The following is a 15,948-nucleotide window of genomic DNA, read 5'->3' on the forward strand; positions in this document are numbered from 1 at the left end:
AAGCACTTCTATAAAATTGGGCCCAGATAAGGGACTTCTTTGGAATAAATTATCACATGAAGCAACAAAGCAGACTCTATGGATGCGCCGTGGTACAATTTACAGCAAAACAACGATAGAGGGGTTTTGGGTTACCGTTGATGAGGAAGGGATGATTACAGCACTTGCGTAGTTCCATCATGGTGTTCATCAGGTTAGGTAGGTTGGCCGAGGAGTTGGTACCCTTGCTCAAGAAACTGAAGTTACGCTCCAGGATTGCTCGGTAGTACTTCTTCTGTATGTTAGTCAGTTCTACCTGTTGGTTATACCGGACAAGACAAATGTTTGAAATGAAGCCCCGTCTACTGGCTTTTTCGACTACTCGACTACTCAAGTGGTTTTAAAGCACAAACTATAATATCCGTTTAATAGACAACAATCTGCAGTTCAGATCAGCACTTTAAGAGATCTAATCACGTTAATCAGCTGAAACACGGATAAAGTTAAATCATCACTTCCAAACTGCAGTCTCTCTTAAATTAAAATTTTTTTTTGGTTCTTGTGTGTGTATGTTAAAGTGAAATAATATTTATTTTAGTTCCAAAAGAATTGAGATGAGGGTGCCCTGGTATAGACCAGGGGTTGATTTCACAAAGAGTTAGTTTTCCTAACTTAGGCCTAGTCCTAGGAGATATTAAAAACATATGGCTAGTTCTAAGTTAGGACGTCCTAACTCAAGATAAGACTAGTCTTAACTCCTTATGAAATCCACGCCAGGGCCCAATTTCATGGCTCTACTTAACACTGAATTCTACGCTTATGATCACCATTCTCTGCTTACTGTGCAAGCGGTGAAATGGGCTTGACGTAAGCATCGATTCTTTAATAATGGAACCATAAAAAATAGCCCCCTGTAACATTCATTTTGCATTCTAGGGCCCTCCTGGCAGGCAAGATACTGCGCACTGGTCATATGGGGGAAATACCTTACCTCAATAATGGTTTCTTCCTTCTCAGCTAGGTTCTTCTCCACATCCTCCTTCAGTCGACGCAGCATCATCGGCTTCAAAAGCTGTCGATTTGTTCAAGAAAAGGAACTCAACATTATTCAGGTGAAACAAAGATTGGCGACGAGTTCTTAAACAGCCCTTTTAAAACAGGCAGGGTCGCGGCCTTGCTATGTCTTTATCAGCCGTTTAAACGCCGCCACGTGACATGCTCTTCACCAATAAGTGAACTCAAGACACAATATTTTTTCAGAATGCGTGGCGAACCGAAAGCTACCTATACTGATATAGATATATTTTTGGTATAACGACCCGAAGTGGTTTTAAAGCAGATGACCAAATATCCGTTTAATAGACAAGAACCTGCAGTTCAGATCAGCACTTTAAGAGGTTCTAATCACGTTAATCAGCTGAAACACGGATAAAGTTAAATCATCACTTCCAAACTGCAGTCTTGCATCCACTGTTTAATAATAACAAGTTCTTATGTTGCGCATTTCACAAAAAAAAAAGTCTCAACGCGCTTAGCATTTTATGGTCATTGGGCCAATAACATTCCTTGATCTTTTTTGTATAGCTCCGTTGAGAGTATACAACCTAGGCAACCGTAGCACTGCAAAGGCTTTTTCATACACAATATCATTCTCTACCCTTGCAGGTACCCATTTATCCTCCTGGGTGAGGAGAAATTGTTTTAGTTAAGTATCTTGCTCAAGGATACAAGTGTCACGACCATGACAAAATTTTTTTGTAATGAAAAACCCCAGCCGTTTGTCTTCAAAAATGAATTGTTAAAGGCCCTGCTCCAAAAAGGCAGGTTCTAAACAAGCAAATGTTTTTAATTTTGCCTAATCATTGCAACAAATTTAAAAGAACCAAAGTTTCACCTGCTGCAGTTTTTCAACTTGACTCTCAGTCTTCAAGTCACCGAAGTCACCCAAGAATTGACTGATGGAACGGAATCTCCCCGGTTCCAGGAAGTTGAGTAAACTAAACAGCTCGTCGATGTTGTTCTGCAGCGGGGTACCAGTCAGTAAAACCCTGTGCTCCTACAAGATGTTAAACAAGTTGGATTACATTGGTATAAAAGAAAAAACTTCTGAAATAAATGTGGCAGTTTCTAAACTTGCGGACACGGCTGAATTGCCAAATCAAGGTATGTGCTGAAGCATAGCCTGCTTAGCAACAGCATTAGCTGTAGCCACCAATTTAGACTAGGTTGATCCTGATAAAAAACACAACCCTATTTCACAAAGCTGCTTCAAGGCAAAGTATACCTTTGATGACGACTTGATTTCTGTTCTATTTTTTAGAATTTCCCCTTCCTCTTTAAAAAAAAAAATAATTGAGTTTTGTTCAAAAATCAACATTTTATTTTTTGGCAAAGGTAAGATTCTAGAACGCTAGTTTGCTGGCAACAACAAAGCAAATCTTAAAATCACACTGATGTGTTCAACTTCTGAATTGGAGCCCTAAAATCTCAAACATACCACATCGAAACAGCGGAGCCCTTCCAGTAGTTTGCAGTTTCTGTTCTTGAGTCGATGAGCTTCGTCAATGATGGACAATCGCCACTCAATCTCACTCAACTCTTGGCAGTCGGCTAGGACTATCTCGTACGTGGTGATCAACACTTTGAAGCGATACACATTGGGGATTCGACGTCCCTGCAGGAAGATCAGATAAGGATGTTGTTTTATTCAAATACTTTACAGATGATCAGCAGAGCGCTTAGCGTAAACTTAATGCAACATAACAGAATTGGTAAGAAACAAAAATCGTGAAGATCACAGATTTACATAAAACTCACACTGTCTAATGAGAATGATAGTAGAAAACAAACCCTTGAAATATTTCTGTCTGAAATTTCATATTTGATGAGAAATAATCAATCTAATTTCGCCTTTGGAGTTTTTTGCTCATTGAGCGTTTTAGTCATTTTTTTTGCAATGCGAAATTTGTCATCGGTTTTTCACTATTCTTTTGTGACCCAGATGGCCGATCGATCTCAAACTTCTACAGGTTTGTCAGTTTATGTCTATGATGGATTACATAAAGTGCTTACACTGCCAGAAACCTTTTTTTGCTAGCAAAACGAATTCTGTAGTGTTCCTTTAAGGCCAGTAGACTTATGTGCTTTACAGGGCGACAGAAGCAGAACATTCTGCAGCAAGCCCCGGCACTCTTTAACCTTTGCTATAGACTCACCTTACTGTCTTTATAATACATCTCATACTCAGCGATCATGTGTCTACTCTGTGCGCTGCCGTGGTACACTATAGCGTTGATATCAGTCCATGTCTCAAACTCACGCTGCCAATTGGCTATGGTAGACAGCGGTGCGATGACCAGGAAAGGGCCCTGGGGAAAAATGAATAGGACTGTTAATAATGTCTGGTAATAAAATTAAGGATACCTCAAAAAGCGATTTTAAACATGATATTTGGCCTTTGGAAAAAAAAAAGGAGGAACATTTTATAGAGAACAAGGGCTGACCTAAATGTCCAGATAGTAAAGGCTGTATAAACTTTTCAGGTTATTTATTTTTTTAAATTCTGACTTTTCCCAGATCAAAAAATAAATAAATTAGAAATCAGACTCAAGTAAGAATATCAAGCCTGCTATAAGGTACTCACATGCACTTGAACAAAGAGAAATGTTTTTAAGACAGGTTCATGAAATTTTTGAACAATGAGATTGATTTATGTAGCACCATATTTACAAGGTGCTGCGTCACATTCGACAGCCACTGCCAGGCGTACCGAGGCAAACTCCTTCTCTAGCGATAAGTGATAAGACATGATGTTGTTTTGAGGAAAGATATCTTGGAAGAAGTTTGGAAACATCTAAGATGCAGCAACTTGGTCTACAACTCACCACTATGCCAAATTTTTGCACCTCTCTGACGAACGCTAATGCCTGAATGGTCTTGCCCAGGCCCATTTCATCAGCTAGGATACAATTTTGACTAGAAGAATAAAAAGTAACAGAGAGGGCAATTAGTCTGCTGTTGTTTAATATTGCATTCATTAACCCTTACTCCTAAAAATAAACAAAATGATAAAATAACAGGCATTTATAGAACTCTCTTACACTGGGTACCATAACGCTTCCAAGAAATATCCAATATAAGTGAATCAATAAAGGCACAAATAATGGGAGAGTTTTTTGGTCCATTGAACAGGAACATTTTAAGATGGTGAGGATCATGAAAACAAACTGTTAAAGACACTGGACACTATTGGTAACTGTCAAAGACCAGTCTTCTCACTTGGTGTATCTCAACATATGCATTAAATAACAAACCTGCTAAAATTTTAGCTCGATTGGTCGTCGGAGTTCCGAGATAACTATGAAAGAAAAAACCAGCCCTTGTCACCAAAAGTGTGTGCATTCAGATGCTTGGTTTGATGACCTCACATTGTAAACTTGAGGTCTCATATCAAATTCGTGGAAAATTACTCCTTTCTCAAAAACTACGTCACTTCAGAGGGAGCCGTTTCTCACAATGTTTTATACAATCAACCTGTCCCCATTACTCTTTACAAAGTAAGGTTTTATGCTGATAATTATTTTAAGTTATTACCAATAGTGTCCACTGCCTTTAATGGACTGGGAGAAAGTGGAGTTGGTGGAGGAGTGAGGTAGCGTGGTTGTATTTACCAAACATGAAAGTCAAACTTTCACAAAATGCCAAGAAAAAAGAAAGAAAAAAACCTCAACAGAGTTCTGCTTAGGAGGCGGGTTACCCTCCTACAACCCAATCTGCGTTTTCGACCAATTCACCACTGATTTGTGCTAAGCAGGATAAATTTGCTAAGCAGCTGAGTAAAATTGGATGTCATTAACTCACCGATTACACCAGCTGAACATGAGCCAGTTGACTCCCTCTAGTTGATACTCCCTCAGTGTGTTGTCTCCTTTATAAACTGGAGATTCATCACGCTTCGTCCAGTCGTCACACTCCGCTCGATCAACCCTCTAGAAAAAAAAAACCAATACCACAAACATTCGTTCAATGGGGTGACAAAAAATAAGCCACGTATACTGAACAGTAAATATCGACCCTAAATGTCCATATAATGGAAAAGAATCTGCAGTTCAGATCAGCACTTTAAGAGGTTCTAATCACGTTAATCAGCTGAAACACGGATAAAGTTAAATCATCACTTCCAAACTGCAATTACTTATATGGCAAATTTCACAATAACCGTCTCAATGCGCTTTACATTTGTGCCTTGGTCATTGGGCCACTAACATTCCTTTTACAGTTCCTTTGGGAGTAAACAGCCTGGACAACCGTAGCACTTCAAAGATTTGTTCATACACACAATATCAACCTCTACCCTCGCAGGTACCCATTTATACCCCTCGGTATTTGCTGAGAGTGCGTACCTTGCGTTCGCTGTGAGGAGGCGGATCCAGCATCTTCTTGAAGAAAGCAATGCTGTCGTCGTCGACGTCTTGCTCCAACTCCCAGGTGCTATCCTCGTAGGGGAGGCTTCTCCACTTGACCAGGTAGTGGGTGTCTACCTCCTTAGTGTCAGGGTCTTCGGTAACGGCAACGTCCAGGATTCGATCCACTTGGACGTAGTCGGGGTTGAAGGGTTCGTCTTCGAGCTGAGGAATATTACAAACATTAATGTTTGAATTTAAAAAATCAGAGAAAAATACTCTTATGACACTTTTAAGAAACCCACACATCACACAGTTTGATTCTCTTGTTTTGCCACGCATAAATTTGTCTCAAAAATACTACAAATTAAATCATAATAATACTGTTCAATCCAAACAAATTCCGACCCAAACGTCAGAACAGAAATAGAAGCTTGCAGAAGGTCAACAAGAGAACACCCGACGTACCTCGGCAAAATAAGCTGGTTGCATTCGTTGCTTGGCACGAAATCTTTTGATTTTCTGATGAATGCGCTGATCTCCCTTCTGAAGCTTGTCAAACGTAGCCCATTCACAGTGGAGGTATGAGCTGCAATACATTAAACACAGAAAACAAAAAGTTAAAGAGCTAAAAGTTGTAAGCTATCCACAGTTTGGATTCATTGTTGTAATTTAACTTCACTTTTCTTGCTGTAGGTAAATACAATTAAGACGATCAGAACGATCAGAGCATACTGATCAAAACGTCGAGTTGAAACCAACGGTTCTTTTCAGAACCACCCCAACTCATTAGAGATAGTCATTACATGGTGTTACCGCAAACCTTTCTATATTGTATTTCCACCATGCAAAGTTTCAAATCCTACTTAAATACAATTAAAATATGATTCTGCTCCCTTATCTAGTATTTTTCTTTTAAATTACTTTAACTTTTTTAGTATCAGTATCTAATTTGCTAAAACTGTTTTGTTATGCAGTTGTCTTTGAGCTCTCTTTGTTTTTGTTTTGTTTTGATAATCATTTTGTTTTCCAAGTGGCCATATAATTCTTGTCTCTGTACTATGTGTTGCTTTTAACCAAACTGTATTAATTATCGTGTCAAGCGCTTTAAAGCCAGTGGACACTATTGGTAATTGTCAAAGACTAGGCTTCACAGTTGGTGTATCTCAACATATGCATAAAATAACAAAACTGTGAAAATTTGAGCTCAATCGGTCATCGAACTTGCGAGATAATAAGGAAAGAAAAAAACACCCTTGTCACACGAAGTTCTGTGCGTTTAGATTGTTGATTTCGAGACCTCAAGTTCTGAACTTTAGGTTTCGAAATCAAATTCGTGGAAAATTACTTCTTTCTCGAAAACTATGGCACTTCAGAGGGAGCCGTTTCTCACAGTATTACCATCAACCTCTCCCCATTACTCGTCACCAAGAAAGGTTTTATGCTAATAATTATTTTGAGTAGTTACCAATAGTGTCCACTGCCTTTAAAGCCTAACATTAGGTGCTATATTAATACCCCTTTATTATTATTAATATTATTATTATTATATTCAGAACTTACAAGTTTTTGTACTTGACAAAGAACTCTTCAGTCTCTCCGACCTGAGCTTCCCCTGGCAGCTGGGGCTTCTTGACCACATGGGAGGCCAAGATCTTTTCCACAACGTTAGCCTCGGACTCGTCTGGATTTTCCTGGATTGAGACAGCGAGGAGAGCAAGAATCATCAACAGAGTAATAACAAGAGTTTAGGAGATATGTTAAAAGCAGTGGACACTATTGGTAATTGTCAAAGACCAGTCTTCCCCACTTGGTGTATTTCAACATATGCATAAAATAACAAACCAGTGAAAATTTGAGCTCGATTGGTCGTCCGAGTTGCGAGATATTAATGAAAGAAAAGGCTTTTTCATGCACAATATCAACCTAAGGCCATGAGAATGAAAGTTTTAGACTTGCGTCCGGGCATTTTTGAAATGACGCGAGTTTTTTTTTCCTTTTTCATTATTAATTATTTTGCACACAAAGATGCGCAATCTTCAAATTGCGCAAACTGGAGCTTGATACACAAATTTGCCTTTTCTGCATAGCGCAAATTAAAAATTGCGCAGAATATTTTTGCGCAAATTTGTTGATTGCGCTCGAAAGGTGAACGACAGCAGATGCATATTTTACTGCAAATAAATGCGGGCGGTGGACGCAAATCTATCATTTTCATTCTCATGGCCAAATAATACTTTAACGCATGATGGCGTGGAAATCTAGCCCTAGCAATAGTAAAAGCCGTAGCTGTAGTTGCAAATATGGACACGGCCTTACCACAAAGAATTTAGCGGCTTCGGTCTGACTGGGTGCCAATGGAGCTACTGTGACAACATCAACCTCAACATCAACATTACTGTCCGATTCCTTCTTGTCACTGTCGCTACTGTCTCCCCCTGAGATGTTAAAGTCGTATGCTACATCGTAACGTTTCCGTTTGGTGTTGCGGCTTGATCTTCGTTTCTGTGAATAAAACAAAATTGTTTTGTTGGTTATTTTGTACAATTTGTAATTGTTACACAACTATCGCTGCTCAGCATATGTGGTGCAAAATAAATTGCTTAGCTTCCTAGCTGAGAATCAAGTTGCAGACTAAAACAAGTCTGGAAAAAGATTGCAAATTTTGCTAATTTGATTTTGTTGTTGTTCACCAAAACATGGAAACATGGCTAATTTTTAGTTAGTTTATGCAAAAGAGATGAATTGACACAACTGTTGCCACAAGAACTATGATTGTCAGCAGGTCTTGAACTTGTCTATTGAAGGGGCAAACCAATTCACCTCTGGGTCCAGTTTCAAAGAGCTGCTAAGCACAAAAACTTGCTGAGCATAAAATATCTTCCTTGGTAAAAACAGGATTACCAACCAAATTTCAATTTGTTGCATATTCCTTGTTACTGGTATTTAGCTGCTGTTTGCTTATCCTGAAAATCACGTTGATATTTGGTTGGTAATCATGTTTTTATCAGGGAAGAAATTTCATGCTAAGCAAATTTTTGTGCTTAGCAGCTCTATGAAATTGGGCCCTGGTAACGGGCACTACTAAATGAGGAAAATGTTATCTTGTATTGAATCCTTACACAGGGTACCGCAGCAAGAGCACAGGACACACTGTAATTGCTGCCATGGGTTATTGAACGTTTAGAGATATTTTTTATGTAAGACGCTTTATAATTTTTTGTTATTGTTAATATTATTTTGAGGCCTGTGACAGAGTGGAGGGCACCAGGAGCACTTCTCAAACCTCAAACTACCACCGCATGCAAAATACACGCTGCTCCAAAGAGTACAGTCCTGAAGGCTGGTTCATACCCGCTGCGTTTCCACTGCGTACCCAGTGCGCAGAGCCCGAGCCGGTGACAGAGCCCAAGCCGGTGACAGAGCCCAAGCCGAGGTTTAAAAAAGGCAACTAGAAATCACAAGGCTCGTTTCGAATAACTCCCGAGCAGCTGTGGCGTCAGACTTTGTTTCTTACCTCGAGAAGGAAGTCATCGTCTGGCAATGCCTTGGCTAGAAGGGCATCCTCTGCTTCGGAGCCCGAGGAAGAAGAGTCGTTCATGCCCTTACGTTTGTTCTTCAATCTCACTAAAGCAGATGCAGGAAATTTCCTACAAGTTATAGGGGTGAAATGGAGAAATTGTAAGAAAAATAGGTACCTGCGAGGGAAGAGGTTGATATTGTATAAGAAAAAGCCTTTGGAGAACCATGGCAGCCCAGAAGTTGATTTCACAAAGATAATGCCAACTGAGGACTAGTCCTAGGGGTTATTAAGGTTAGTCCTAATTAACTCTTCCTAACTCCAGACAAGACTAATTTAAACTCTTTGTGGACTCCACCCCTGGGCTGTTTACTCCCCAGGGTGCCGAGAAAGATTAATGGAACAATTTTGCCCCAAATGACCCGGGCAATTAGAGTGCATTGATGTGGTTATTGTAAAATACGCTATATTGAACTAGTTATAGTTATAACTTTTTTAAGCTGATTTGGGAGAGATTCACTTACTTTGGTGGTATCTTCTTTGGCCGGGATTTCTTCTTAGCAATCTTGACTTTCACCTCTTTCTTCTCCTTGGGTTCCTTGGACGGTTTCCTAGGTTTGGGTTCCTTGGGTTTGGCTTTCCGTTTCTCTTTGGACTTCTTCTCCTTCTCGAGGTTCACCTCGGGGAGGGAAACATCGGCCATGATTTTCGGAATGTTCTGAAGCCCCGAGGCTTTCGCTTTGGCGACGGCCTCGGCGACGATACGGTTGGCTTTCTCTTGGGGTTTGTGCTTCTTGCTCGATTTGCCGCTGTGCGTTGTAGCTTCTCCGCTGCTGGTGTCTGAAGATGAAGTAGGACTCTTCTGAGTTCCACTTGATTGCGCGCTCGAGGTGGACAGCATGAGGGGTGTTAGTGGTGAACCTGTTGTACTGTTCTGAAATGCAGAATTTTATGCTCTATTTATTAATTGAGATTGGATGACTGTGAAAATTCTTTAAAAAAGGCTGAATGGTCTGGGTTTTCCCCTTATTCAAAACCTGCAACCTCTCAGATGTTGAAATTCAGGAGGTTTACAGACTCTGTTCATCAACAGAAATACAAAACGACAGGTTTGGACACAATGCGTTCTATTACTTTCTCCCTTTGGTGATTGCTTCAAATTCTTTCAAAAAATATGAAGCCTCAAATTTTTGGGAAAATTCCTGAAAAATCAAATTCCTGCACATAGCATCTTACCAGAAATGTACAAATTTAATGGCAAACAGTCACACACTTGTCAACTACTAAATTATGCCTTGCTGAAGATTTAACATGTTATTTTTTCAGAAAATCAAAAAGGCATTTTCAAGGTTCGCAGAGAATTAAAACACATCAAAAACTCAAAAAAGACAGAAGTAAAAAAAGATGAAAATTGTGATTTTAAGGTAACCTTATCACCTTCAAAATGGAAAAAAATCAATGTATACCTTTGCTTTGACACTTTGTACTGATGTCTGAAGCTGGGAGACACGGGCCTGGAGGTCCTTCAACTTCTGTATGTTCTCCGAGGACCTAGGTTGATTCTTCAGCTGACTCACTTCATAGGCGATCTTTTTGACCTCTTCGAGAGCTCCGCTCCTGGGGTTCACCATGATCAGGATCTGACCCGGCTGCTGGCCAACAGGTCCGCCCGGTATCTGAATCGGCTTGGTGGTGGTTGTCTTGATCGTCTGCTGCTGTACGACCGGCTTAGCCTTGGCCTGTTTGACTTTCACGACAGTATTGGGCGTTTGGCTTCGTATGATATTAGGCATCTTCTTTGTGTTGGCTTTACTGATTGTCACCGTTTGGTTCTGGGATACAGCGACACTTGCTGCAGCTTTCTGAAGTGCCGCCGAAGCAGTGACTTCCGTTTTGGTGGTTGCGGTGTTGGCACTCTGAATGGTTATATTGCCCATGTTGGTAACAGTGTAGGATTGAGTTGATGCTGGGACAGTTTTAACTGTACTTGGAACGACGGTTGATTTCAGGGTAGCCAGGTTACCAGAACCAACGGTCGATGCGGCTACAGTCGGCGTAATGGTTGCAGTTTGGGACTGTGCAGGAATAATACTACAGACGGTCTGTTGCTGGGGAGAGGAAAGACCTATTGTTTTAGGGCCTGACTGGCCGGACAGAACCGCATTGATGCTTTGCAAAGTTGTACCGCCAATGACCGCCTGGGCAGTGGACCCTGTTGGAGCTATTGCACGCACTGTCTGAAGGTTTGTTTGGATGGTCTTAGGCTGGATAGGGTTTATGGCACGAATAGTTTGAAGTTTCGTGGGAATAGTCACTTTATTTGTGGTTGCTCCCATTGACGTCTGCGGTAACACTGACAATCCGATAGATTGATTTGGAACACCTGTTCGAATCACCTGCTGGCCAGCTGGGATGGTGATAGTCTTTGTGATCAATCCTGTTGGAGCGATCGGTCGCGTGTTGTTACTGGTTGTAGAGGTCATTAGGGTCTTTGATGCTGTAGGACTACTGACAGTCAGTATGGACTGTGTGAAAGCTACAGTATTGGCTGCACCCAGACTGCTTGGTATCGTGATTGTCTTAGCCCCCGTGCTCACCACTTGGTTGGCAAGTATAGTCAAAGCCATTCCTCCTCCTGGCAATTGTTTCACAATATGCTGCTGCTGCTGCTGCTGCTGATTTTGTTGTACAGACGGTACAATTTTAATCTGTTGGGCACCGACGATACCAGGTATCTGGGTGCTGTTATTAACATTGGTAATGATGTATTGGGGCTGTGATGTCAACACGGTGCTTTGTTGCTGCTTCGGTGAAGTTTGGTGCGATACGGTGGCAACCTTAGTCGGAAGTTGCTGCAACCTGCTGACATTCTTCTGTAGAGAGTTGATGTCTTTCATTTGCAGGCGTAGAGTGACAGGTTGACCTGATTGGATTGCTTGTACAGATTGCTGCTGATTGAGGACCAGTTGACCCCCTTGTAGCGTTGCAGTGAGGGGTCGGATTTGCTGTGTTTGTGGCTGGGAAGTTCTGATAATCTGCATGACTCCTGGTTGCTGTTGCTGCTGGGAGATAACAGCAGCAGGCTGTGTAGCCTGGGATGATACAGGCTGACGAATCAGCTGAAAACCAGCTCCGGTGGACTGTAACGATACCTGTGGTGATTTCTCCCCACCTGATTTGGGCAGAGCATAATCGTGATGGCTCAGTGGCGCTGATATGGCATAGCCATGCTCTTGTACTGATTTAACGTCGGCACTGGTCGAACTTGCCGGCTTTTGTGTTTGAAGCCGTTGCGGACTTCCCGTTATGACCATGATGGTTTGTCCCTGTTGTGAGCCATGCTGGACAGCTTGTTGGGTATTAAGTGGAGACACGCGGACCAGATTTTGCTGCAGGACTTGTTGCCTGCCCTGCTGCTGGGGCTGTATTCGAATCAATTGTTGTTGCTGTGGTACTTGGACAACTGTTGCCTTCTGTTGGCCTCCTGGAGATGTCAAGACTGATTGCACTTGTGGCGTTCCGGGACTACCTACAGTAACCACCTGAACGCGTCGAGGCGGTGTCTTTAATGGGCTCGCAGTAATGGCTGCCGCAGTTTTTGCTTCTCCTTGTGCTGCATTGTTACTACTCTCCATGTTTTTAAGGGTCTTCAGAATCCAATATAAATGTTGAATAGGAGAGATCTCACATTATCACTATAGAATGGATGACAAATGGAGACATGTATCGTCTGAAAAGAGAAAATATTAAACAGGCATATTAGTCGCTGGGAAAAAAAGAAGACCATTTTATCAAGTAGAAGAGTTGACCTATTAAAATGTAGACCTTCAGCCTAACATAAATCAAACTACCCAAGTCATCATAACCATAACCAAAATTGTTGGGGGAAAATTCCCGAAAAATCGAATTCCTGTACATAGCATCTTACCAGAAATGTACAAATTTAATGGCAAACAGACACACAACTAGACTTGTCAACTACTAAATTGTGCCTTACTGTAAAAATATTTAAATCAAAACGATACAAAGGTATAAGATGTTATTTTTTTTCTGAAAATCAAAAAGGCATTTTCACGGTTAGCAGAGAATTAAAACACATCAAAAACTTTAAAAAGACAGAAGTAAAAAAAGATTCTTTGCAGACATTGAAACTCCAACGCACACCATGTAATCCACAGCAGTAAAAAAAACACTTTCACAATACAAATACACAGGACTGTATGCTTCGTTTTTGAAAGGGCAAGGGCACCAAGGTATTTTCTTCTTGGTAAAGGGCACCCTATGATGAAATTGCAAATTAGTACAGGAGCATTTCAAGGGCACCAAGGCAATGACCAGGGGACACGGAGGCAATCGCCTTCGTTGCCTCCGTGAAGTATCAGGCCTGAATACAATTGCTGTTGCTCCAACCCTCTTCACAGTTCTGCTTCTAACCTGCCAGCAATGATAGGCCTAGTCAGACTCCACAATTTGTAGTATAATTTTGTACATTTTTCAATGCATTTATTAGTTTATCCTTCATTAAAATGAAAAAGATCTACAAGGATGGTAAGAACAAACAAGGAATGTTATTGCATTAGTCATTAATTAGTACAGAAGCAAATACTTTCATTTGTTTAAAGTTGGTGTGGTCTCGTTGAATGAAACGTTCCGTATGCCAACTCATGAAAATACAAAAACGCTCAATGTTATTTGTAATTTAAATTATGATATGCCGGGATGACAAAGTATCATGATCCACTTAAAGCCATTACACTTTCGGTAAACAGTATTGTCCAAGGCCCACACTTCGTGTATCACAACTTATATACAAAATAACAAACCTGTGAAAATTTAGGCTCAATCGCTCATCGGAGTCGGGAAAAAATAACAGGAAAACCCACTCTTGTTTCCGCACAATTCGCCGTGTCATGATATGTGTTTAAAACAAATTTGTTATATTGTTTTAATGTTTTCTCAAAAAGTAAAGCATTTCATGGAATAAAATTTCAAGAGAAGTCTTTCACCATTACCTTCTGTAAACCCTGTAAGTTATTTGTAAATCTGTGAACTTTTTTTCTTCTTTTCGTACCGAAAGTGTAAAATGGCTTTAAACAATTAATGGAATACAGAAAAACCTCTGAAGTTCACCCAAAGCCACGAAAAACTAAGATACCAATTACACTTGGAATAAAAAAAAAAAATACATTCAGGGCCTAATTAAAACAACAGATATTTGATACGTTCTAATTTGCTTTTTTCTTTATTTTGTTAGTTAAAAACCAACCCCCTGAACCAGGCATGTGCAAAGATTATTGCAACCCCCATTTACTACGACGACCACTCAGACAGGACAGGAGGATGAAGGGTTACCCACCATGACTAAGGTCATGGCCTCATCATCATTTCCTTGTATTTTGGGGGTTTGATTCTGACAAGTTAAGTAGTGAAACTGCTGTGTGCATGAATTTATGAAAGAAATGATTGATAAGGTTTATCGCCAATAGCAAAATATCAAGAGAGGGCGCTGTTGAACCCACACAAAGGTATAGGCGTTGCGTGCGCGAGTCGTAGAAACTGCGTAGAAACCGCCCCATATTCCTTCCCACAATGCATTGCGTTTCTGAATCGCGATAAACCTTAAAAATGGATTGATGTTTCGTTTGAGAAAAACTGACAAAGTGACAAAATGTGCTGTTTTCAGAAATTGTGTTCAAATATAGGAAAAGTTTCTGCATCCTGCTACCATAATTTTATTTGTTATAAAATAAAATAAGTATTTATTTTTCCACAGTTTTTACTTTATTCCCGATTCTGAACACTGAAAAACTGAATCAAATTCATTTCAATGAGATTCTTTTTGTAAATAAATAAATGAGTGAAAAAGAGGTAGCAGGATACAGAAAGTTTTCCCAAAGTATCCATTGTGTGTCAATGTCACAAATGACTTAATATCAACTTTAAGGAAAGTGGACAAATGAGGCCACCGCACCACCTCGCCAACCGCCATCGGCATGCATGCTCGCCTACCTCGCCTCGCTGCTATAGCTCGGCAGATGATGTGTGTACATTCTTCCAGCCCCTTCCATCAGCATGACAATTTGTCATGCTGCAGTCACACACACAGAAGTTATATAATCTGATACCAAAGTACTAATTAGTGATGACAAAATATTAACATCAAGGGAAATACTTACAATATAAAGCATGTAACTCATACATAGGCAAACAACGTTAAAGTAATCTTCTAAACATTCTAAAATAAATTCCTAAAATTTTCGTTTTGTTCCACTCTCGCAAAAGCTGAAGTCGAAATCCCCACACACAGAACTCTCACATGGTCCCCAAAATGTCATTTTATGTTCAATCAAGTCTTTCCACATTCCAGAGTAATCTTATGGAAACATAATAAGCACAAACTTACCCAATTTATGTTTTTGAAGTGACGAAAAAGACGAATCGAAAATTCTCGATGTTCTGAAATTCTGAGTCCATAATGAATGCCCGTACGTGCAAAAAACCCACATTCTATGCAGCGGTGAACTACTATTACAGAACACGGTATTTCATTGGACAGATTAATCTCCGGTCTTCGGCCAAAAATGTTAAATAAATTCTCCAATTATGTCCATAAATTATATGGAAAGGTAAAGTTAGTATAAATTAGGTTATATAACTGAAATACACAGTTCTACAAATGCAACTTTTACAGAAATGTGATAAAATATCAGAGAAAGCTACTACACGAGTCTTGTCAAATTGTCCAATTGGCTTTACCGTACTTAAATCAGTCGGTATGACCGGACCACGTTCTAGGACATAAAGGTAGCCAATCAAATGACGCAAAATGACAGCTATGAAGTTCCCGTATGTAGTGGAGGCGCCTTTGTTTATTATCTTTTTGCCGGGAAAACTAAAGCGCTCCACAACCCTCATTTTCTAAATTGTCTATTTACATTTCATTTGTGTTGAAGTTATTTTATCAATAAATTACAATGTACGGAGACCGAATCGAGGAAATCCGATTGATGAACCATACTCTATGGATGAACCAACCTCCATGGATGA

At 40.2% G+C, this 15,948-nt stretch overlaps 1 protein-coding gene across 3 annotated transcripts in view; it reads right to left on the reverse strand.

Moving 5' to 3' along the window:
* The window catches only part of LOC117289595 (chromodomain-helicase-DNA-binding protein 8-like), a 43,893-nt gene extending 28,497 nt beyond the window's left edge, over positions 1–15,396 (reverse strand). Inside the window, exons 1-15 of one of the 3 annotated variants that reach the window (XM_033770792.1) lie at positions 15,305–15,396; positions 10,368–12,631; positions 9,426–9,835; positions 8,899–9,031; positions 7,701–7,886; positions 6,945–7,075; positions 5,850–5,970; positions 5,382–5,606; positions 4,840–4,967; positions 3,864–3,954; positions 3,195–3,347; positions 2,477–2,653; positions 1,874–2,035; positions 971–1,051; positions 136–295 (exon numbers count right to left, since the gene is read on the reverse strand). In XM_033770792.1, coding sequence (XP_033626683.1) covers positions 136–295; positions 971–1,051; positions 1,874–2,035; positions 2,477–2,653; positions 3,195–3,347; positions 3,864–3,954; positions 4,840–4,967; positions 5,382–5,606; positions 5,850–5,970; positions 6,945–7,075; positions 7,701–7,886; positions 8,899–9,031; positions 9,426–9,835; positions 10,368–12,536 — 4,327 coding nt within the window. In that variant the 5' untranslated portion in view covers positions 12,537–12,631; positions 15,305–15,396. Of the gene's footprint in view, positions 1–135; positions 296–970; positions 1,052–1,873; positions 2,036–2,476; positions 2,654–3,194; positions 3,348–3,863; positions 3,955–4,839; positions 4,968–5,381; positions 5,607–5,849; positions 5,971–6,944; positions 7,076–7,700; positions 7,887–8,898; positions 9,032–9,425; positions 9,836–10,367; positions 12,632–14,839; positions 14,856–15,077; positions 15,254–15,304 lie in introns of those variants that run through there. The other 2 variants (XM_033770793.1, XM_033770794.1) reach the window with 2 other exon arrangements.
* Between the last annotated feature and the right edge of the window lie 552 nt (positions 15,397–15,948).

The sequence above is a fragment of the Asterias rubens genome, chromosome 4 (genome assembly GCF_902459465.1).
Source record: "Asterias rubens chromosome 4, eAstRub1.3, whole genome shotgun sequence".
Lineage (NCBI taxonomy): Eukaryota > Metazoa > Echinodermata > Asteroidea > Forcipulatida > Asteriidae > Asterias > Asterias rubens.